Source organism: Bufo gargarizans, chromosome 1, assembly GCF_014858855.1.
Source record: "Bufo gargarizans isolate SCDJY-AF-19 chromosome 1, ASM1485885v1, whole genome shotgun sequence".
In the NCBI taxonomy this organism is placed as follows: Eukaryota; Metazoa; Chordata; class Amphibia; order Anura; family Bufonidae; genus Bufo; species Bufo gargarizans.
Genome location: NC_058080.1, coordinates 622,874,591 through 622,898,848, shown reverse-complemented (window position 1 = coordinate 622,898,848; position 24,258 = coordinate 622,874,591). Strand labels below are relative to the sequence as shown.

General features: G+C 43.0%; 1 protein-coding gene across 1 annotated transcript in view; it reads left to right on the top strand.

Annotated features, from left to right (window-relative positions):
* MAN2A1 (mannosidase alpha class 2A member 1) overlaps positions 1 to 24,258 on the top strand; it is a 168,654-nt gene that overhangs the window by 51,911 nt on the left and 92,485 nt on the right. The window contains exon 3 of the mRNA XM_044275947.1: positions 9,429 to 9,573. Coding sequence (XP_044131882.1) covers positions 9,429 to 9,573 — 145 coding nt within the window. The remainder of the gene's footprint in view (positions 1 to 9,428; positions 9,574 to 24,258) is intronic.

Sequence of the window (24,258 nt, the reverse complement as noted above, 5' to 3'; positions counted from 1 at the left end):
CACCTTGTACCCCTAAAAAATAGGACTGTTCGATTATGGGCCGGACGTTCTATAAAATGCGGAATGCACCCAGCTTTTTTTTATTAATTTTTTTTTCGCGTGGTACTGGTATCGTATGGTATCAAGTATCGTAATACTTTTTTATGGTGCCAAATGATTCGATATCGTGACAACCCTATAAGGGAAAGGGGAGAGCGCAGGAGAGGTAAGAAGATGCAGAGTATGAGGGACAAGAGAGAACACCGGAGAGATGGATACCAAGTATAAGGTGCACTGATTGATAGATAAGGGGCTTAGATTGATAGAACATAAATATATTTTATGATTATCCCTAAACTTCAAAATTTATAGGAAAGTTAATAAAGGACTCTAATAGATTTTTTATTTTATTTTTTAAAGCTGGAGTCTGTACACTTCTGCCCACTTCAAGTCCATCCAAAATTAGCTTTGACTCCACAGCCCTGATGACCACACCGTATGATCATACCTTAAAGGGGTTCTGCACTTTGTTTAAACTGAAGATCTGTCCTCTGCAGCAGCGCCGCAGCCTTCTCACTGTTTACTGCCGGCCCAGTGACGTCACGACTAGTATCAATGGCCTAGGCAGGGCTAAGCTCTGTTTCAAAAAAAAAATATCATAATTTTCCGCTAACTTGTGACAAAAAATAAAAAATTCTAGGAACTCGCTGTGCCCCTCACGGAATACCTTGGGGTGTCTTCTTTCCAAAATGGGGTCACTTGTGGCGTAGTTATACTGGCAATTTAGGGGCCCATATGTGTGGTAAGTAGTTTGAAATCAAAATGTGTAAAAAATGGCCTGCGAAATCCGAAAGGTGCACTTTGGAATATGTGCCCCTTTGCCCACCTTGGCTGCAAAAAAGTGTCACACATGTGGTATCGCCGTACTCAGGAGAAGTTGGGCAATGTGTTTTGGGGGGTCATTTTACATATACCCATGCTGGGTGAGAAAAATCTTGGTCAAATGCCAACTTTGTATAAAAAAATGGGAAAAGTTGTCTTTTGCCAAGATATTTCTCTCACCCAGCATGGGTATATGTAAAATGACACCCCAAAACACATTCCCCAACTTCTCCTGAGTACGGCGATACCAGATGTGTGTCACACTTTTTTGCTGCCAAGGTGGGCAAAGGGGCACATATTCCAAAGTGCACCTTTTGGATTTCACCGGTCATTTTTTACACATTTTGATTGCAAAGTTCTTCTCACACATTTGGGCCCCTAAATTGCCAGGGCAGTATAACTACCCCACAAGTGACCCCATTTTGGAAAGAAGACACCCCAAGGTATTCCGTGAGGGGCATGGCGAGTTCCTAGAATTTTTTATTTTTTTGTCGCAAGTTAGTGAATATGAGACTTTGTAAGAAAAAAAAAAAATCATCATTTTCCGCTAACTTGTGACAAAAAATAAAAAGTTCTATGAACTCACTATGCCCATCAGCGAATACCTTAGGGTGTCTACTTTCCGAAATGGGGTCATTTGTGGGGGTTTTCTACTGTTTGGGCATTGTAGAACCTCAGGAAACATGACAGGTGCTCAGAAAGTCAGAACTGCTTCAAAAAGCGGAAATTCACATTTTTGTACCATAGTTTGTAAACGCTATAACTTTTACCCAAACCATTTTTTATTTTTTTTTCCCCAAACATTTATTTTTTTATCAAAGACATGTATAACAATAAATTTAGCTAAAAATTTATATATGGATGTTTTTTTTTTTTTTTGCAAAATTTTACAGCTGAAAGGGAAATGTCATTTTTTTTTTTTGCAAAAAAAATCGTTACATTTCGATTAATAACAAAAAAGCGGGGTTGAAGTGGTTAAGGTATGATCATACGGTGTGGTCATCAGGGCTGTGGATTCAAAGCTAATTTTGGATGGATTTGGACTTGAAATGGGCAGAAGTGTACAGACTCTGTTTTAAAAAAAATATATAAAAAATCTATTTAATAGTCATTTATTAACTTTCCTATAAATTTTCAAGTTTAGGGATAATAATAAAATATATTGGCGGTCCCCCCACAGATGCTGGTTTACAAGCCCCCAGCAAGTGACCCCTGCAGCCCATAAGCTTTGTTAGAATCAAGACCAGGCTCTAATAGAAGGACCATGCACCTCTGGACAGTGGATGCCCAGTAGTAGAGGTACAGTAATAGCTGGCGGGGGGGGGGGGGGGGGGGAAGCAGTTAATTGGTAGAGGTCCCTTAACATATAGCTTGGGGTATTGTGGATGGACGTAACCTCAACAGTACTTGAAGAAAGCATTTGACCAAAATATCTCTAGTAACATTAGTCTGAGTTTTTATTACTACTGTGAAATTGATTCATACGGCTGCACACTTCTTTAATTGCTTGTTAAGGACTATGGCCTGCCGCCTACATGACCTTTTTTAGCTTTGGTCCATTTCTGCTGCAGTTTATACGTCTTCTATTTTCAGCAGTGCCTTTTGAGCTGAACGCTTTTATGCAGGCCGTATCATGTGTAGCAACTTCAAGCTTTTGCTGAACTTTTAATTTTTGCAAAGATGTATAAATATTGTATGAAAGGTTGGAGATGCTGTGCAGCTATTACAGCTTTGTTGTTTTGCATCCGGCTCATTCACGCTGTATCTTCTACAGTAAGGCTTTTTTGTCCATATACCCTCAAGACTATGTTTTACTTTTGAACCAGCTTCCTATGAATATATTTTAAGAAGTTCTTTAGTTTTGCATGTGCTTCCTTATATAATGAAGCCTACACAAAAAATAACTACTTGAGGAATGACTACTTTAGGAGTGACTTTCAAAACCTTCACTTGGACCTTCTTTATTCAGGTCTGAAATTTTTCGCTAGTCACCTTTTAAAAAATATATATTTTCAAAAAAGTTCTGTAATTCTAGCTGGCACAGTCAGTAGTGTTAAGGGGGTTGTGCAGCCACTGACTTTGTTTTGAGAGAGAATTAAAAAAATCTGATTGGTGTAAAACAATAATATAAGGGGCCATTACCATTCACCACACTGATGCTTAACCGGGTTGTCCACTCCTTTTATATTAATGGCTTATCAATATCTCATTGCAGAGGGCCTGACACTTCATACCCCCACCAGTCAGCTGTGTGGGAGTAGCTCTGGCACTGTAAGTAGGCACCGCAACCACACAGCCCCATCCATTGTGTAGTGGATGGAGCTGACCAATGGCAGGATTTCTGCTGTGACCAGCTCCGTGGACTATTCAATGCATACAGCTGTGTAGTTCCAGCAACTGGCTGTAGTGTCAGAGCTTCTTCTGAAGTACTGATTGGTGGTTATGTAGACGGTCTGACCCCTTCAGATGAGAGGAGATACGGGTGGCCTATGCCTTAAGTGGTTCTTTATAGTTTCATGGTCTCCTCTTTAGTTCTCATAAAATGCCCTGAAATGCCTGCTCAAAAAATCATTAGTTTTAGGTGGTTCACTGCTACATCCATTGACCTTTTAGCAGGCCTTTCCTTTGTGTCAAGAGGGACCAGAAAGAGACCCGTAAGGGTTTAGAACAGAAATGGTGGTGGAACGGTAAAGTGTAATAACTTCATGCTGATCTGAGCAATTTTCAAATAATTAGCAGCTTGGCAACTTTTTTTTTTTTTAAGGGGTTTTCAAGGACCCAGCAGGTTCCACAACCTGCCTTCATTACATACAACTTGCCTGTAGGAGAAAGTATGTAATATACTTGCCATCCTGCAGGTGTTTGGATCAGCTGCTTGGGAACCCTGCCCTGCTTCTGCCGATGTCATGTCCTTTACCAGGTTTCTGTTCTTAGCTGTGGATGAGACATACGGTAGTTTTAGCTGTGGATGGGGACAGAACTCTTCTACTCCTTGGCACATGCGCAGAAGTGGCTTCAAAAGTTTCTGCATGTGACGCGGAATAGTCCTTGTTGACAGTTCTTGTCGGGTTTTTTTTTTTTTTTTTTTGCGTGTGTGTATCTGGACTGGACTTGGAGACCAATATGCACCCAGTAATCAACTAGACATCAGCAAAAGGAGAACAGGGAGGTGTGCACTAAATCTTTTATTTTTGTAACCTGTTCAGCTCCTTATCTAAAATGTTTTATCCTGCTGCATAACCCCTTGGTCATTTCTAGTGGTACAGTGTTTGGCTATTAAATGCTGCCGAAAAGCTTATTTGAATCCCAGGTATATGGCATCCTTTGTTTGCTGCCCAGTATAGATTATAGATGTGAAAGGCTGCATAAAGATCACATGATTCTTCATTTCAAGGGGTCATCATCATTATAACATGGTGCTTAGAGGTATTCTGGCTTGCATTTGTTTATCTAGAGAATAGGATGTTGAACAATTTTCTAATATACATCTATGTAAAATGTTGCTTTCAGACCTTTAGAATATTCATGTAGTAGCATCTCCCTCAAGAAAAAAAGATGCTTCCCATTTTAGTCCTGTAAAATGCATCTTTTAAGATAGCTGGATAGGACTAAACATGGTTTCAAGCATGTGAGCCATCATGTGACCCGGCTTTCAGTTCGCTGCCCAGGTATCGTAACAATTGAATAGTAGTGCATTAGTGAGCCATGGATATCCTCATGTCAGGGGGTGTGTGTGTTTTTTGTGTTTACATTCAATTTGACGTGTGTCATGCAACACTACAGTTTACTGAATGTCAGGGATATGTTAGGATGCTATGGATACATTACACAGGACTGATACATGGGTTATACCAGTCTATTGTGTATAGGGGTCAACTGCCTGAGATAAGAAAGTTATGTATGCAGAATGTTAAATACATGTACAGTACAGACCAAAAGTTTGGACACACCTTCTCATTCAAAGAGTTTTCTTTATTTTCACAACTATGAAAATTGTAGATTCACACTGAAGGCATCAAAACTATGAACACATGTCGAATTATATACATAACAGAAAAGTGTGAAACAACTGAAAATATGTCATATTCTAGGTTCTTCAAAGTAGCCACCTTTTGCTTTGATTACTGCTTTGCAAACTCTTGGCATTCTCTTGATGAGCTTCAAGAGGTAGTCACCTGAAATGGTCTTCCAACAGTCTTGAAGGAGTTCCCAGAGCTGCTTAGCACTTGTTAGCCCTTTTGCCTTCACTCTGCGGTCCAGCTCACCCCAAACCATCTTGATTGGGTTCAGGTCCGGTGACTGTCTAGGCCAGGTCACCTGGCGCAGCACCCCATCACTCTCCTTCATGGTCAAATAGCCCTTACACAGCCTGGAGGTGTGTTTGGGGTCATTGTCCTGTTGAAAAATAAATGATGGTCCAACTAAACGCAAACCGGATGGAATAGCATGCCGCAGCAAGATGCTGTGGTAGCCATGCTGGTTCAGTATGCCTTCAATTTTGAATAAATCCCCAACAGTGTCACCAGCAAAGCACCCCCACACCATCACACCTCCTCCTCCATGCTTCACGGTGAGAACTAGGCATGTAGAGTCCATCCGTTCTCCTTTTCTGCGTCGCACAAAGACACGGTGGTTGGAACCAAAAATCTCAAATTTGGACTCATCAGACCAAAGCACAGATTTCCACTGGTCTAATGTCCATTCCTTGTGTTCTTTAGCCCAAACAAGTCTCTTCTGCTTGTTGCTTGTCCTTGGCAGTGGTTTCCTAGCAGATATTCTACCATGAAGGCCTGATTCACACAGTCTCCTCTTAACAGTTGTTCTAGAGATGTCTGCTGCTAGAACTCTGTGTGGCATTGACCTGGTCTCTAATCTGAGCTGCTGTTTTCTGAGGCTGGTGACTCAGATGAACTTATCCTCGGCAGCAGAGGTGACTCTTGGTCTTCCTTTCCTGGGGCGGTCTGCATGTGAGCCAGTTTCTTTGTAGCGCTTGATGGTTTTTGTGACTGCACTTGGGGACACTTTCAAAGTTTTCCCAATTTTTCGGACTGACTGACCTTAAATTCTTAAAGTAATGATGGCCACTAGTTTTTCTTTACTTGGGTCCTATTTTCTTGCCATAATACAAATTCTAACAGTCTATTCAGTAGGACTATCAGCTGTGTATCCACCTGACTTCTCCACAACGCAACTGATGGTCCCAACCCCATTTATAAGGCAAGAAATCCCACTTATTAAACCTGACAAGGCACACCTGTGAAGTGAAAACCATTTCAGGTGACTACCTCTTGAAGCTCATCAAGAGAATGCCAAGAGTGTGCAAAGCAGTAATCAAAGCAAAAGGTGGCTACTTTGAAGAACCTAGAATATGACATATTTTCTGTCGTTTCACACTTTTTTGTTATGTATATAATTCCACATGTGTTAATTCATAGTTTTGGTGCCTTCGGTGTGAATCTATAATTTTCATAGTCATGAAAATAAAGAAAAACTCTTTAAATGAGAAGGTGTCCAAACTTTTGGTCTGTACTGTATATTAGAAAATTGTAGGACTTTCTATTACAGGTAAACCCGAAAAATTAGAATATTGTGAAAAGGTTCAATATTCTAGGCTCTCAAAGTGTCGCTCTCTAGCAGGGTGGATCACGATTTAAATCACTAGTCAGTAAGGCTTGATTTAAATCATAGTTTTCTACATAAAGACGAATTCTTGCTGGTATAACTTATAATATGCAAGTAGATGAAGATTTTTAGAATAACAACTTTTCATATTAGTCTAGGTTGATTCTGCATTGATAGGTTTGTAGAAGTTAGGATTAAGGTATTATTCTCAACTCTGTTCATGTTATAACATTTTTGCTGTGAAGAAGAGGCTTGTGATCTCTGCTGAGTCAAATTCAGTTTTGAGAACTGCAAAAGTAAACCAAGCATCTGTGATAATATCTTGTAGGCAGAGAAACTGCCCAATAAGCTTACAAAAACCTCTAGAAGAGCATGACATTGTGAATGGATTAATGAAATTTATTTACCCAAAAAATTACACCAATTTTCTTATCTGTGTCGCCAGATAAGAACCATTTGGCCCATCTAGTCTGCCCAATATACTGAATACTACGAATAGCCGCTGGCCCTATCTTATATGAAGGATGGCCTTATGCCTATCCCATGCATGCTTAAACTCCTTCACTGTATTTGCAGCTACCACTTCCGCAGGAAGGCTATTCCATGCATCCACTACTCTCTCAGTAAAGTAATACTTCCTGATATTACTTTTAAACCTTTGCCCCTCTAATTTAAAACGATGTCCTCTTGTTGCAGTTTTTCTTCTTTTAAATATTCTCTCCTTTTTACCTTGTTGATTCCCTTTTAAGTATTTAAAAGTTTCTATCATATCCCCTCTGTCTCGTCTTTCTTCCAAGCTGTACATGTTAAGGTCTTTTAATCTTTCCTGGTAAGTTGTATCCTGCAATCCATGTACCAGTTTAGTAGCTCTTCTCTGAACTCTCTCCAAAGTGTCATCATCAAAAAGACACACCTTACCATTGAGGCCTTCTGCAATTTCGCTGATAAAGATATTAAACAATATGGGTCCCAGAACAGACCCCTGAGGTACCCCACTGGTAACAAGACCATGGTCTGAATATACTCCATTGACTACAACCCTCTGTTGTCTGTCCCTCAGCCACTGACTAATCCATTTAACAATATGGGGGTCCACGTACAGCCTTATTCTACATAATAAAAAAACAAATCTTAATTTCATGATCAAATAACCTTTGGATGGTAATATATTTTCCTCAAAAAGCATTTTATATTAAAAAAAAAAAAATCTGATTTTAATTTAAAAAAAACATATATATATTTTTTTTCAATCATTGATTTTTATCCACCCTGCACTCTAGTCAGCTAATTAATCTATACCCCCTGAGCAAAGGGGACCTCAAAATTGTGACTTTAGGGTTTCATAAGCTGTAAGCCATAATCATCCAATTCATAACAAATAAAGGCCTGAAACATCTCGCTTTGCATGTAATGAGTATCTCGTATGTTAGTTTCACCTTTTAAGTTGCATTACTGAAATAAATGAACTTTGCACAATATTCACATTTTTCGAGTTTCACCTGTATATAAAGCAGACTTGTCTTTTTGGGGCTACTCTGGATCTGATGGTGGCTATAATTGTTTTTAACATTTTAAAGATAAAATCAGTTTCTGGGTTTTTAGAGTTTTCGTTTTTTAAAACAGACTGATTCAAGGTTTAAAAAACCTCTTCTGAACAATAGAATTTGCAGTACTGAGTAGGTAACGGGAGTTCTAGAAACTACGCCTGTCACACGGATGCAGTTATCACAAACCAACCAAGCGGTACAAACTCGTTGTGAAACCTGGCAGGGGATTGTTTTTGCTGCTGATTGAGACTACGTATTCCTTCTGGTGTCCAGATGACCATTTGTTAAAGTTGACATTTAGGTTTTGGTAATTGCTAGGGTTTTGATCTTGTAGCGCGCGTTTACTATACAGGGTTGTACACTTTACACATAGCAGTGCATGAGTTTTAGCATGAAGGCACTAGGTCTGGATCTCTGACACCACTTCAGGATAGGTTATCAGTGTTGGATCAGTGGGGGGGGGGGGTGTTGTCTGATAGCCGGCACCCCCAACCGATCAGCTGTTTCTGGCATACAGGCTTTGTCTACTGTGCAGCTTCCAGCATTGGTGTGCTGCAGTATACCTCCCATTTAACAAATTGCTCAAATGCAGAATAATGTTTGTTTGAATAATAGTTCAGCTGCAGTACTCCCAGAGTGGCCACTCACAGTGAACGGAGCCTAACGCTTCTGGCTTCGGTGGCTGCCCAAAACTGCTAATAGGTGGGGCATTGGACCCCCTTCAGTCTGATATTTAGGACCTGTCTGAGGATAAGTTATCAGTATTTAAAGGGGTTATACAGGAAAATTAAATTTCTGACTGATCTTCAGGATAAGTCAACAGTATCAGATCTGCATCGGTGCAACACCCAAGACCCCCTCAATCAACTGTTAGAAGAGGCCTCGAGTGCTGCAGCCTCTTCCTAGGCCAGTGACATCGCCGTACATCAGTCACCTGGCCTAGTTTCTGCTCTGCCCCATTCAAGTCGGTGAGGCTAGGCTACAATATCAAGCACAGCCACTATATGATGTACAACTGCCCCTGGAAAGTTGCCAGGAGCCTGCATCGCTTACCTGAGCCTCCGTTGAGCGCAGCGGCTCTCTGAAACAGCTGATCGGTGGGGATGCCCGCTGATGTGATAATGACTACCTATCCCGAGGATAGGTCATAATTTACAAAATAACCCCTTTTAAGTGTCAAAAAAGGTGCTTCAGAATCACGTTTAAGGCACTTTCCTTGTACGGTATTCTGCTGCAGGTTTTTCCAGCACAAAGCTGCACATGGCATCTGCAGCATTTTTGTCACGGGTGATTTCAGCCTAAAGCTTCTCACGGTTTTACTGATCGATAGAACAATGCCTTCACTTCATCTTCTAGGTACTGGTAATTTATGGAGTCATTTCATTATTTTTGTTTTAGATGCTGGATGTATATGACATTGTTCCATTTGATAATCCGGATGGTGGTGTATGGAAACAAGGGTTTGACATAACCTACGATGAGCATGAGTGGGATAATGAAGTTCTTCAGGTTTTCCTTGTGCCTCACTCTCACAATGATCCAGGTAAGTCTGGTAATAACAAAGCTTATGTTTTTATGGTGTTTTTACATGTAGGTATGATGCAAGTAAACAGTTGAGTAACTCTGCATATGCGTTGTCTGAGGCAGGTGTTGGAGAATCTATTCAGAGCCTCCATTACCAGTTTCATAGAAACTGTCAGGGAGTAGGTTTGTCAATCAGTGTTGGCTGATTCCAGTGCCAGCCTGCCAAACTGTGAGCTCCACAGCATAGCCGTTGGTTAAGTGATCTTTTAATGGGATGGTATTTGATTTTAAAAACCTTGCCAGGATATGGTATAACATAAAAAAATTAAAAAAATATTACTAACACATTAAATCCCCAGCTAGTCCTGCCTTGATAATCTCACTTATATCATTCATGTGACTACTTTAATGTGGGGTGTGTGAATGCTGAAACTAGTCACTCGAATGATGTACGTGATGTCATAGCTGCAGTAATGGCCTCATGCACACGCCCATTTTTGCCAGTGCCCATATTGCGAGCCGCAAACATGGATGCGGACCCATTCACCTGCTTACTACGGCGTGCCCCCATGGGCTTTTTGTCCGTGCCTCAGCACTGCAAAAGGTAGTGCATATCCCAGTCAAGTGAACGGGTCAGTGTCCATATACGGCGAGCACAGGTCAATAACAGGCGGGTGCATGAAGCCAAATACTGGTATTTCTTTTCTTTCCTGATGAGTCCTCTTCTGGCATAAACAGCTGTGTGTGACCCCGTCCTTAGGCAAGTTTTATTTCAGTCCCACCAATTCCTTGAATTCTTAGGCCACACACTGACGAGTTCAATGTGAGACACTTGCTGCGTGTGGCAGTGTGAGTTCCCGCTCTGAACTTTACTCTTCTAACTGGATTGCACACCGTTTATAATTTACAAGACCGTGTCTCCTTGTGCGACCTGAAAACTATTGAATTATGCTGCCATAATGCTGTCAGTGTAATTCGGTAGATTCCAGGGCTCACATGGACATGCACCCTTGTAATGCTGTGCAATCCTGTCAGCGGAGCACAGTTCAGAACGGGAAATCACATTGTCGCACGCAGCGAGTTTCTTGCATTGAAGTCTCTTGTTTGTGTTTGACGTTATACTTGCCTTAACCCGCTTCTCAAACATAGGGGCGGCCACTCAACCATTTACTGCATCTGTACTGGGATTCACTGGTTCCATCCGTGAAATAGATGGATATACACTGTTGCCCAGCACTCCCTCTCTTCGGTTATCTATTAAGTAGCGCACACTCTACCTACCCCTTGCTTCGGGGCGGCAGACCTCTTATCTGCCCTTTTGAGCCTCATTCTGGACGGGGTTGAGATTACATTACTCCCTCAAACACAACGGCTAGTTACCAGTTTCCCAATAAGAAAGGGAGCGCTCACAAGGGAAATGCAGATAACTTCCTGGTAATATCTGAGCCTATGAAGCATGAAATAGAATTTGGTCTGATTCATATGTACTCTTGTATTATCTGGAAGATGATTAAAATAAAATTACAGTACGTGTGTCCTTACAGACTCTTTTGTATTGATTGAATATGTATAGTACTCATAAATGATATTAAATATAAAGAGGAGCTTGCAGGAGCAAATTGTGTGATACTGTGCACTTTAAACTGTAGCTGTGCTTTTATCACGTGAATGATTGCCTCTGAGGATTTTCTATACCGACCGTACTGTAATTCCAGACGCTTCTCACTACTACCAGCTTACCAAGTGTAATGCAATGAAAATATTCAGCTTCATATACAAATACCAAGTGCCCAATCCCCCGACTGACTAGAGTAGTTGGTCATTAACTCCACGAGCCAATACACTAAAGTTTATTAGAAACTCTAATCACACATGACAGATTTTATTCAGTATGGCATCATACATATATTCAGAGGAACAAGAGTCAGGCCACGTTTGCTTTTGCAAAGCCTAACTCCCTCATGACGTTTGTCTACTTAAAGGATGTCTCATGTCATTTTCACCAATATAACTAGCATTATTTTTTTCCGGTATTGAAATCCGGTAAAGGGTCTCAATACCGGAAAAAAAATGCTTCTGTTTTGTCCCAATGCATTCTGAATGGAAAGCAATCCGTTCAGTATGCATCAGGATGTCTTCTGTTCCGTCCCTTGTACGGTATTTGACTGGTCAAAAAATGGCAGCTTGCTGCGGTATTTTTTCCGGCCAAAATTCCGGGAAACGCTACCATACTTGCCAGATCCAGCATTCATTTCCATTGAAATGTATTATTGCCGGATCCGGAACAAAGTGTTTGGGGAATTGCTGGATCCGGTTTTCTGGTCTGCGCATGCCCAGTTCTTTCTAGCTTTGAAAAAATTTAACACCGGATCAGTTATTCCAGATGATACCGGAAAGACTGGTCCGATATTTCAATGAATAAGTAGCGGATCCGTAAAAAAAAAAAAGATCCGTTTACATACGGATTTCCGGATCCAGCAGGCAGTTCCGGCAACGGAACTGCCGACCAGATTCTAACAGCTTCTGATCATCAGCTTCTGATCGGTGGGGGTCCGACACCCGGTACCCCCAGGCGATCAGCTGTTTGAGAAGGCAGCGGCGCTCCAGTAACGCCACCGCCTTCTCACTGTTTACCGCCGTCCCACTGACGTCACGACTAGTATCAACTAGCATGGGTGTGACTAAGCTCCATTCAAGTGAACAGAGCTTAGCCGCGCCCACGCTAGTTGATACTAGCAGTGACGTCTGAAACGGTGAGAAGGCCGCGCTGCTGCCTTCTCAAACAGCTGATCAGCGGGGGTCCTGGGTGTTGGGACCCCTGCCAAAGTGCAGAAACCCCTTTAACTCAAAGTTTGGACTAAATGCTGAGCCCCATTTTTCAAATCTGACATGTCACTTTATATGGTAAAAACGTTAGAATGCTTTTACTTATACAAGCCATTCTGAGAATGTTTTCTCGTGACACATTGTACATGTTAGTGGTGAATTTGAGTTGATTCAGATTTTAAACCAGTCATGCTCCACAGATTACCTTGAATTGGCTTTGCTGTTCTATACTGCAATCCGTCCAGTAGTTTTGCTGAAAAACGACTTTTATAATTATGCTAATTAATCCTGAAGGTGCCCAGAGGGGCGTTATGTTCCACTTTGTGTGCCCAGTAACACCCCCCTGCAGTGCCCAAAACGCCTTCCTCCTGAATCCCTAACCGCCCACAGCGTCTCATCCCTCTCCTCCCCCTCCCTGACGGCCGAGCGAAGTCTCGCGCAGACGCAGTACCCACTGAGGGCTGCGCCAGTGCGATTTGCTGGAGACTGAGGGCAGGAGCTTCATCGTCGTCACTGGGCATGCGCAGAGCCCAGTGACGTCCGATGCTCGCTCTTCCCTCAGTCTCCAGCAAATCGCACTGGTGTAGCCCCCAGTGGGTACTGCGTCTGCGCGAGACTTCACTCGGCCGTCAGGGAGGGGGAGGAGAGGGATGAGACGCTGTGGGTGGTTAGGGATTCAGGAGGAAGGCGTTTTGGGCACTGCAGGGGGGGTGTTACTGGGCACACAAAGTGGAACATAACGCCCCTCTGGGCACCTTCAGGGTTAATTAGCATAATTATAAGTCGTTTTTCAGCAAAACTACTGGACGGATTACAGTATAGAACAGCAAAGCCGATTCAAGGTAATCTGTGGAGCATGACTGGTTTAAAATCTGAATTTGTGTTATGAGAGGTGACAGAATCCCTTTTAAGTTTAGAAGCAAATTTTTTAAATTGAAGAAAATTTCTAAAACCCACTTTAACCACCTCCGGACGGCCTAACGCAGATGTGCGGTCCGGAGGTGGCAGCGCTGCGCACAGTCACGCATATACGCGTCATCTCGCGAGACGCGAGTATGCGCCCGCGCAGTTCGCGCCGGCATTTCGTTCAGGACCATTTCGTCAGCAACCTGCCAGCCAATGATCGTGGCTGGCAGGTTGCTGATTTTTAAAAAAAACAATCACAGAGCCATATATCAGATCATATTTGTAAATATGATCTGTTATATGGCTGCCTGCTCCTCTGCTGGTTCTTTTCGTCGGTTGGATCCAGCAGAGGAGCAGGCTTCACAGTGAGTACACCAAACACTACACTTTAGCCCCTGATCACCCCCCTGAACCCCAATTAACCCTTTGATCACCCCTGTCAATCACAAGTGAAAAGAAAAAAGTGATCAGTGCAAACTGTCACTTTTTTTTTTCACTGTTATTGACCGTTAGGTTTTAGGTATAGTTTAGGTCCCTTGGTTAGGTAGTTAGCGATCAGTTAGCGCCCAGCCCACCGCACCGCAGTCTGTTATTCGCTGATTAGCGTATCGCTAATCAGCATTTGTACTTTTATAGTATCTGGAAGTGATCAAAACTGATCACGGTCAGATCTATAATAGTACTAGTGTCACTTTAGTTCGCCCTCCACCCAAAACGCAGTGTTTGCCCGATCAGGCCTGATCGGTCGCCCACACGTGTGTTCGCCCACACCCGCCCCACCGCAGTGACCAAAAAAAAATTTTTTTTGATCACTGCACATTCACTTTACACGCACTGCGGCGATAAAAAAATCCGTTTTGATATTTTTTATCAACCGCAGCGGCCTCCGGTACTTCGCTAGCCTCCCCTTTGTAAGACAGGCTTGCTTTTTTTTTCTTGGGTAGTCTCAGGGAATACCCCTAAATTTAGTTGCCCACATGTCTAACAGGGGGTATTCTTCTGAAGAGGCCTACAGGCTTCTGACCCAGTCGGATGAGGAGTGGGAACCCTCATCTGAATCCAGCGGGTCAGAATACGAACCTGTAGAAAGCAGTGGCTCTCTGACCCAAAGTTCGGACGAGGAGGCTGAGGTCCCTGATACCACCAGGCGTACCCGGCCCCGTGTCGCTAGACCGCAGGTTGCGCAGGATCCGCTTCAAGAGCAGCAGAGTGGGGCTGGTGCTGTCGGATTACGTGGTGAGGCATACACCAGCAGCCCAGCCCTCCCTGGACCTAGTACCAGCACTGCCGTACAACCTGGTGAAGTAGCGAGCACCAGAAGGGCAGTTGAAGCTGGTACGGTGGCACGTGCAGTAGTGACCCCGTCGCAGCCACCGCAAAGACGTGCCCGTAGAGCCCCTAGAATCCCAGAGGTGCTGGCAAACCCTGATTGGCAGTCCCCAACTTCAGCCGCACCTGTAGTTTTCCCTTTCACTGCCCAGTCTGGAGTTCGGGTTGAGACAGCTCAGATCGGTTCGGCCCTGGGATTTTTTGAGCTGTTCTTGACTGCGGAGCTTTTAGACATAGTTGTGGCCGAAACAAACAGGTATGCCACACAATTTATAACCGCTAACCCGGGAAGCTTTTATGCCCAGCCTTTCCGGTGGAAACCAGTCCAAGTTTCCGAACTTAAAACTTTTCTGGGCCTCCTCCTCAACATGGGCCTGACAAAAAAGCATGAATTGCGGTCATATTGGTCCACGAACCCGATTCATCACATGCCCATGTTCTCTGCTGCTATGTCCAGGGCACGTTTTGAGGCCATCCTGCGGTTCCTGCACTTCAGTGACAACACCGCCTCCCGTCCCAGGGGCCACCCTGCTTTTGACCGGCTCCACAAAATTCGGCCCCTCATAGACCATTTCAACCAGAAATTTGCAGATATTTATACCCCAGAGCAAAACATCTGCATAGACGAGTCCCTGATACATTTTACCGGGCGCCTTGGCTTCAAACAATACATCCCAAGCAAGCGCGCCCGGTATGGGGTCAAATTGTATAAGCTCTGTGAAAGGGCCACAGGCTATACCCACAAATTTCGTGTCTGAGGGAAAAGATCAGACCCTGGAGCCGGTCGGTTGCCCTGACTACCTGGGGAGCAGTGGGAAGACAGTTTGGGACTTGGTGTCACCCTTATTCGGCAAGGGGTACCATCTTTATGTGGACAATTTTTACACAAGTGTGGCCCTCTTTAGGCATTTATTTCTAGAACGGATTGGCGCCTGTGGTACCGCGCGAACTAGTCGCGCGGGCTTCCCCCAAAGGCTCGTTACCACCCGTCTTGCAAGGGGGCAGAGGGCCGCACTGTGTAACGAAGAACTGCTCGCGGTGAAATGGAGAGACAAGCGTGACGTTTACATGCTCTCCTCCATTCACGCAGACACGACAATACAAATTGAGCGAGCAACCCGTGTCATTGAAAAGCCCCTCTCAGTCCACGACTATAATTTGCTCATGGGAGGGGTGGACTTCAATGACCAGATGTTGTCTCCGTATTTAGTTTCCCGACGCACCAGACGCTGGTATAAGAAGGTGTCTGTATATTTAATTCAATTGGCTCTGTACAATAGTTTTGTTCTCTACAGTAAGGCTGGGAGAACTGGATCCTTCCTCAAATTTCAGGAAGAGATCATCGAGAACCTCCTGTATCCAGGAGGTTCCGTGGCCCCAACCACCAGTGTAGTTAGCCGTCTACACGAGCGACATTTCCCCAATGTCGTTCCTGGTACCTCAACCCAACAGTCACCCCGAAAAAGATGTCGTGTCTGTAGCAGGAGTGGAATAAGGCGTGACACCCGCTATTTCTGTCCTGACTGTCCTGACCACCCTGCCCTATGCTTTGGAGAGTGTTTCCGGAAGTACCACTCACAGGTACACTATTAGCATAGGGATCATCTCACCAGGACAGGCACACAGGGCTATTAGGGCCCATTCACTCACTGCTGCTGCAAACGTCTCCTTTCACATGGGACAAAGTGCATAACGCACTTCGCCACATCTTTGGGCGCTTTGCGCTTTGCACATTGACCCATGGGGAAGGAGAGGTTTGTTCTATAAAGGTAAAAAAACAAAAAAAAAACACCAGTAAGCAAAAAGGTTAATGTTCAGTTAAAAAAGTTAGTTTATATGTTCTGTTGCAAAGTTAATAAAATTATTGCGTTGCGGCCTGTTTTTTTTTTTTTTTTTTTTTTCTTTTTTTACCTTCCAGGTGGACCAACCGATTGACTAGCTGCAGCACCGATGTGCATTCTGACAGAAGCATTGCGCTGCTGTCAGATTACACGCAAGTCGGTGTATGCGGCGCTGCAAGACGGGATTTTCTCCTCTGCAGTGACAGATACGTTTGCCAAGGCATACGAGCTGAGGAGGAGGCGGCGTTCCTATGCTTTGGCAAACACTGTGTGTGTGTATGTGTGTATGTGTATGTGTATGTGTGTATGTGTATATATATATATAAAAAAATCCCGGCAATGATTTATTCATCCACATCGATTGATGTGAATGGAGAAATCTGGTTTGCCAGGGCATACGAGCTAAGTGGGTATGGATGTAGGGCGGAGCTCCTATGTCCTGGCAGACGCCTTTCCCCTCCATTTTTTTATTTTTTTTTGGCAGAGATTTTTTCATCCACATTGATCGATGCGAATGAAGAAATCTGTGCCGTTCATTTTTTTCTTTCAGCCCAGAGGCTGAACGGAAAAAAAAATCTCATTACCTGTATGCTCAATATAAGGAGAATAGCAGAAACTCCTAATGCTGGCCATACATGTAATGATTGCGGAGACCCTCAAATGCCAGGGCAGTACAAACACCCCACAACTGACCCCATTTTGGAAAGAAGACACCCCAAGGTATTTGCTGAGGGGCATATTGAGTCCATGAAAGATTTAAATTTTTGTCCTAAGTTAGCGGAAAGTGAGACTTTGTGAGAAAAAACAAAAAAAAAATCAATTTCCGCTAACTTATGCAAAAAAAAATAAAAAATTCTATGAACTTGCCAGGCCCCTCATTGGATACCTTGGGGTGTCTTCTTTCCAAAGTGGGGTCACATGTGGGGTATTTATACTGCCCTGGCTTTTTAGGGGCCCTAAAGCATGAGAAGAAGTCTGGGATCCAAATGTCTAAAAATGCCTTCCTAAAAGGAATTTGGGCACCTTTGCGCATCTAGGCTGCAAAAAAGTGTCACACATCTGGTATCGCCGTACTCAGGAGAAGTTGGGCAATGTGTTTTGGGGTGTCATTTTACATATACCCATGCTGGGTGAGATAAACATCTTGATTAAATGCCAACTTTGTATAAAAAAATTCGAAAAGTTGTCTTTTGCCAGGATATTTCTCTCACCCAGCATGGGTATATGTAAAATGACACCCCAAAACACATTCCCCAACTTCTCCTGAGTACGGCGATACCAGATGTGTGACACTTTTTTGCAGACAAGGTGGGCAAAGGGGCACATATTCCAAAGTGCACCTTTCGGATTTCGCAGGCCATTTTTTACACATTTTGATTGCAAAGTACTTCTCACACATTTGGGCCCCTAAATTGCCAGGGCAGTATAACTACCCCACAAGTGACCCCATTTTGGAAAGAAGACACCCCAAGGTATTCCGTGAGGGGCATGGCGAGTTCCTAGAATTTTTTTATTTTTTGTCGCAAGTTAGTGGAATATGAGACTTTGTAAGGAAAAAAGAGGAAAAAAAAAAATCCTCATTTTCCGCTAACTTGTGACAAAAAAGAATAAAATATAGGAACTCGCAGTGCCCCTCACGGAATACCTTGGGGTGTCTTCTATCCAAAATGGGGTCACTTGTGGCGTAGTTATACTGCCCTGGCAATTTAGGGGCCCAAATGTGTGAGAAGTACCTTGCAATCAAAATGTGTAAAAAATGGCCTGCAAAATCCGAAAGGTGCACTTTGGAATATGTGCCCCTTTGCCCACCTTGGCAGCAAAAAAGTGCGACACATCTGGTATCGCCGTACTCAGGAGAAGTTGGGGAATGTGTTTTGGGGTGTCATTTTACATATACCCATGCTGGGTGAGAAAAATATCTTGGTCAAATGCCAACTTTGTATAAAAAAATGGGAAAAGTTGTCTTTTGCCAAGATATTTCTCTCATCCAGCATGGTTATATGTAAAATGACACCCCAAAACACATTCCCCAACTTCTCCTGAGTACGGCGATACCAGATGTGTGACACTTTTTTGATGCCAAGGTGGGCAAAGGGGCACATATTCCAAAGTGCACCTTTCGGATTTTGCAGGCCATTTTTTACACATTTTGATTGCAAAGTTCTTCTCACACATTTGGGCCCCTAAATTGCCAGGGCAGTATAACTACCCCACAAGTGACCCCATTTTGGAAAGAAGACACCCCAAGGTATTCTGTGAGGGGCATGGTGAGTTCCTAGAATTTTTTATTTTTTGTCGCAAGTTAGTGGAATATGAGACTTTGTAAGAAAAAAAAAAATATAAAAAATCATCATCATTTTCCGCTAACTTGTGACAAAAAATAAAAAGTTCTATGAACTCACTATGCCCATCAGCGAATACCTTAGGGTGTCTACTTTCCGAAATGGGGTCATTTGTGGGGTTTTTCTACTGTTTGGGCATTGTAGAACCTCAGGAATCATGACGTGCTCAGAAAGTCAGAGCTGTTTCAAAAAGCGGAAATTCACATTTTTGTACCCTAGTTTGTAAATGTTTTAACTTTTACCCAAACCATTAATATGTATTATAGATGTAGAGAAATTGAAAGTTCACATTTTTCCAAATGTTTTGCAAATTTGGTATTTTTTTTATTATAAATAAAAATGATTTTTTTTTTTACTCCATTTTACCATTGTCATGAAGTACAATATGTGACGAAAAAACATTCTCAGAATGGCCTGGATAAGTCAAAGCATTTTAAAGTTATCACCGCTGGCCTGGTCCTTAAGGTGAAATAAGGCTGTGTCCTTAAGAAGTTAAGAGACCCAAGCCAGCTGTGCATTGACTCTTAACAGTAAAACTTTCTGGGACCTTAATTCCACTATGTCAGCATTAGTTACCGTAGAAATTGGCAAAAAAAAAAAAGTTTTATGTTAAATTTCCCTCAAAGATTTTGTATGGCCTTATGTAGGCACAAAGTGTGAAATAAAAAAAATTAAAGTAACTTCTATTAAAACAAATTTTAACCTCCCCCCCCCTGCTAAAAATGACAAAAATGAAGACGTGTGTATCACTGAAAAGGGCACAACATTTTTTAACTAAATGGGAAAAAGTTATGACTTTCAAAGGTGGATGTACTAAAAATACAAAAAGGCACTCGCCTCTGTTTTTGGTGGATTTTGTCTGGTTTTGATTTGCTATTCCACAGGGAGAAGGAATAGTGCCACTCTGCAAAAGTACTGCATGCTTTGCTGCCATTGTTACTATATATTTTCAGACAGTTGATTTTAGCAAGAAATGAACATTATGTTGTTGTGTTATGAGACGACTAATTCTCGTGAATGTTTCAGCGCGAGATGAATTTCCGTTGGGTTCAGTACTGATTCATTTCAGCACCAACGGCTCACAGTGATCAAAGTAATTTGCATGCATAATTTATGTACAGTATACACTTTCTGTCTTAAAGTAGAGGCAATTGAATCAAATCATAAGAATTCCCTTTCGATAGGATTATTTCTTGAGCACAGCACATAAGCAAAACTATTCATTTGGTTCCTGGCCAAGCATAATACATGGTGGGCCACGAAAATCAGACACCTGTTACCCTTGTGTGGTTTGTACAATTCTTGTTCTCATCAATCTGTCTTCCATTGAAACTGTCTTTGTGGAACACTGTGACCAATCAAAACTCGACTTTAATGTTACCAGAGCAGTTTAACCCCTGAAGGAGTGGGACAATTTTATTTTATTTTTTTCATTTTTTTACTTTTGCATTCTTGGAGCCATAACTTTATTTTTATTTTTTTCTTCTTCATTAACAGTTGTAGGACAAGTTTTACTTTTCAAATGACCCCTTTTTTTATTTTGCATATGAAGTAGTGGGAAGCTGAAAAAATTCAAATGCGGTGGAATTGGGGACAAAAATGCAATTCCACCAGTTCTATGGGGGTTTGTTTTTGCTGAACTGTTACCTTAATTCTCCGGATCAGTATGGTCATTGCAATACTTCATTTATACAACTTTTCTTGTGATTTAATAATTTAAAAGAACTTTTGAAAAATTATTCATTTTTATTTTTCAATCATATTCTTGTAAATTCTTATTTTTGAAAAAGTTTAAGATTACTAACATGAGTAATGTCACTCTCAGTAAATATAAGGAAGCAAATATTTAAATAATGCAAATCACATAATAATGAAAAGGGGGAGAATAAGAGAAAACTCAGTATATAAACATCAATTGTATGAAATAAGGGTAAATGATAGGACAGTGGAGGGAAAGGAGAAAAAAGGGGGAAGGAAGGGAAGAGGTAGTGAGGAGTAAGTACCATATAGGAACCCAATGATTATTTCTCATGGTTCAGAAACAAGATATTGAAGACGTTTTAAGCGTATGACTTACAATCATAGAATAAAGAAAAAAGAAAAAAACACTAACAACTAAACTGGTGAAGTTTCATGGCAAACCTCAATACATTGTATCAATAAACTAGCCAAATTCTTATACCCATAGTTTTTCAACTTTTTTATATTGAAATCTACAGAACTACACGAGGGCTCATTTTTTGCTGGGCCAAACCAGGTATGGCTCTAAACACAGGTGCAGATCTTTCCCTTATACCTTATGTCTGTGGATGTTCCAATTCTTGTTTTGGCTCACAATCATTGATGGAAAGCACTGACCAAAACACTGACGTGTGAATGAGGCTTAATAAGAAGGTCACGGAAAAAAGATGCAAAACATCCTGCACGATATGGTAGTAAATATGCAGATGTGCATGGCTACATTATTATAAATAATGCACTTAAAACAATAGATGCAAACATAACACATGGACTAAGCCCTCACTCTAATGATAAAATCTGAGACTGCGCTGCGATTGGACAGCGCTACAGCCAGGGAGAAGGAACGCCCACTAAAGAAGCTGAGGTCTCCTCCCCATTGCTCTGATAGTAATTAGCATATGGAGCAGGAGAGGAGACGGTAATGGGGCACAGCGGGCGAATGGAGCAGCGCCCAGGACTAATAGTAAGTGCGGGGACATCTCTGGGCGCCGCTCTGTGTAGCCTAATACTTAGTCTGGACTCGTATAAAGAAGTATTTAACACATAATACAGGAGGCAGGTGCCGGCAGCAGAATCGCATTGCCGGCACCCTGCCCCTGACAGGAAGCTGCGATCAGCGGCAGTTAACTCCTCAGGTGCGGCACCTGAGGGGTTAACTGCCGTTGATCTGCTAGTACCCACCTCCTGTATTAAGGGGTAATTATCATTGGTGGCGCAGTGTGCCCCCCCTTCAAATCAATGGCACAGTACCCCCTCCCCACATTATTAAAATCATTGGTGGCAGTGGCCACAGGGTCCTCTCCCCTCCCCCATTGGTGGCAGTGGCAGATTCTGATCGGAGCCCCAGCAGTGTAATCCTGGGGCGCCGATCGGTTACCATGGCAGCCAGGACGCTACTGAAGCCCTGGCTGCCATAGTCGGCTCCCTGCTGCTGTGTGCACAAAGCAGCAGGGAGAGTGTGAGGTCCTATTCACCCTGATAGAGCTCTATCAGGGTGAATAGGACAAAGGGATGAAAGATCCCAGGTTCTAGCCCCTAAGGGGGGGAAATGGTTAAATAAAAAGTGTAAAAAATAAATGATAAATAAAGACCACACAAAAATATTAAGTATGCATCGCCCCCTTTCCCAATTTCACACACAAAATGTATAAGCAATAAATAAACCTATTACATATCGCCACGTCAGAAAAGTCCAAACTATTAAAATGTAAAAAAAAAAAATCTATGCGGTGAACGCCAGAACAGAAAAAATAAACTGCGATTCGCCATTTTTTAAAATGCAGAATGCACGTGGCTTTTTTGGTTTATTTTTTTCGCATGGTATCGAGTATAGCAATACTTTATGGTATCGAAACCGAATCAAAAATTTGGTATCACAAAAACTCGGTCGCTGAGGAGGAGTGAATAAATTAGCAGTGGGACGGTGCCGGGCTCAAGGAGAAGGGGTGCGGCTGGGCTCCAACAGAGGGACAGCCCCTTGTGCTCCTTATTTAGGTAATTTGCATATTAATAAAAGTGAAAAATTACAAGACACAGAGCAGTAATAACTAGTATATTGTAACATAAATCATGGAGACTGATGTGGTCATGTTAAAAAAAAAAAATCATAAAAGTAAAACTTTACACAAAATTATGCAACTTTTAAAAGGGATTCTGTCACCAGGATTTCACTTACTGAGCTAGTAAGTGAAATCCTGGTGACAGAATCCCTTTTAAAAGTTGCATAATTTTGTGTAAAGTTTTACTTTTATGAAATTTTTTGACTTTTGTACAACAGCAAACTGACACGCATTTGCCCATTGTGGATCCTGCATCCATTCACAATGTCTGTATTAAGCAATGGACAAAGACTATTGTTTGAGCCCTTAAAGGGGTTGTCCCACTTTGCTTTTTTAATCTTATCAGCAGTAGATGTCCTGATAACTTCCTGGTTCTCAGGCAGTTGAGTGAAGGCCACGCCTCCTCATGACTCACCCTGCGTGCTCGTTCATGTGTATGAGGTCATCCACATGGAGCCGTATGTGAGGTCCCGCCCCCCCCCCAGTATAATAAACATTGAGTGCGGCCCCCCCCCCCCCAGTATAATATACATTTAGTGCGCCCCCCCCCCCCAGTATAATATACATTCAGTGCGGCCGCCCCCCCCCCAGTATAATATACATTCAGTGCGGCCACCCCCCCCCCAGTATAATATACATTCAGTGCGGCCACCCCCCCCCCAGTATAATATACATTCAGTGCGGCCACCCCCCCCCCCAGTATAATATACATTCAGTGCGGCCACCCCCCCCAGTATAATATACATTCAGTGCGGCCACCCCCCCCCCAGTATAATATACATTCAGTGCGGACCCCCCCAGTATAATATACATTGGTGGCGCAGTGGGAAGTGCCAATGAGGGTTAAAAAAATAAATAAAAAATTAACTCACCTCCTCCAATTGTTCGCGCAGCTGCCGGTCTCCTGTTCTATCTTTAGGACCTGTGAAAGGACCTTTGGTGACATCACTGTGGTCATCACATGGTACATCATATGATCCATCACCATGGTAATGGACCATGTGATTAGCTCAGTGACGTCACCAAAGGTCCTTTCACAGGTCCTAAAGATAGAACAGGAGACCGGCAGCTGCGCGAACAATTGGAGGAGGTGAGTTAATTTTTTATTTATTTTTTTAACCCTCATTGGCACTTCCCACTGCGCCACCAATGTATATTATACTGGGGGGGTCCGCACTGAATGTATATTATACTGGGGGGGGGGTGGCCGCACTGAATGTATATTATACTGGGGGGGGTGGCCGCACTGAATGTATATTATACTGGGGGGGGGGGGTGGCCGCACTGAATGTATATTATACTGGGGGGGGGGGGGGTGGCCGCACTGAATGTATATTATACTGGGGGGGGGGGGGGGGCGCACTGCGCCACCAATGTTAATACAAATGCAGGAGGTGGGTGCCGGAGTGAAATAGCCGGCACCCGACCTCTATGATAGGGGGCTGCGATCAGCGGCAGTTAACCCCTAAGGTCCCGCTCCCTGTCATAGAGGTCGGGTGCCGGCTATTTGATTCCGGCACCCGCCTGCTGTATTTGCGCATGCGCGGGCGTGCGCGTACTTGTAGGAATGGAGAGGCGGCCCGAGTACTTGTTCAGCCGTTGTGCGCAGGCGCGGCACAGCGATGCGGCCGGACGAAAGAGGCCGTATCCATGGGATACA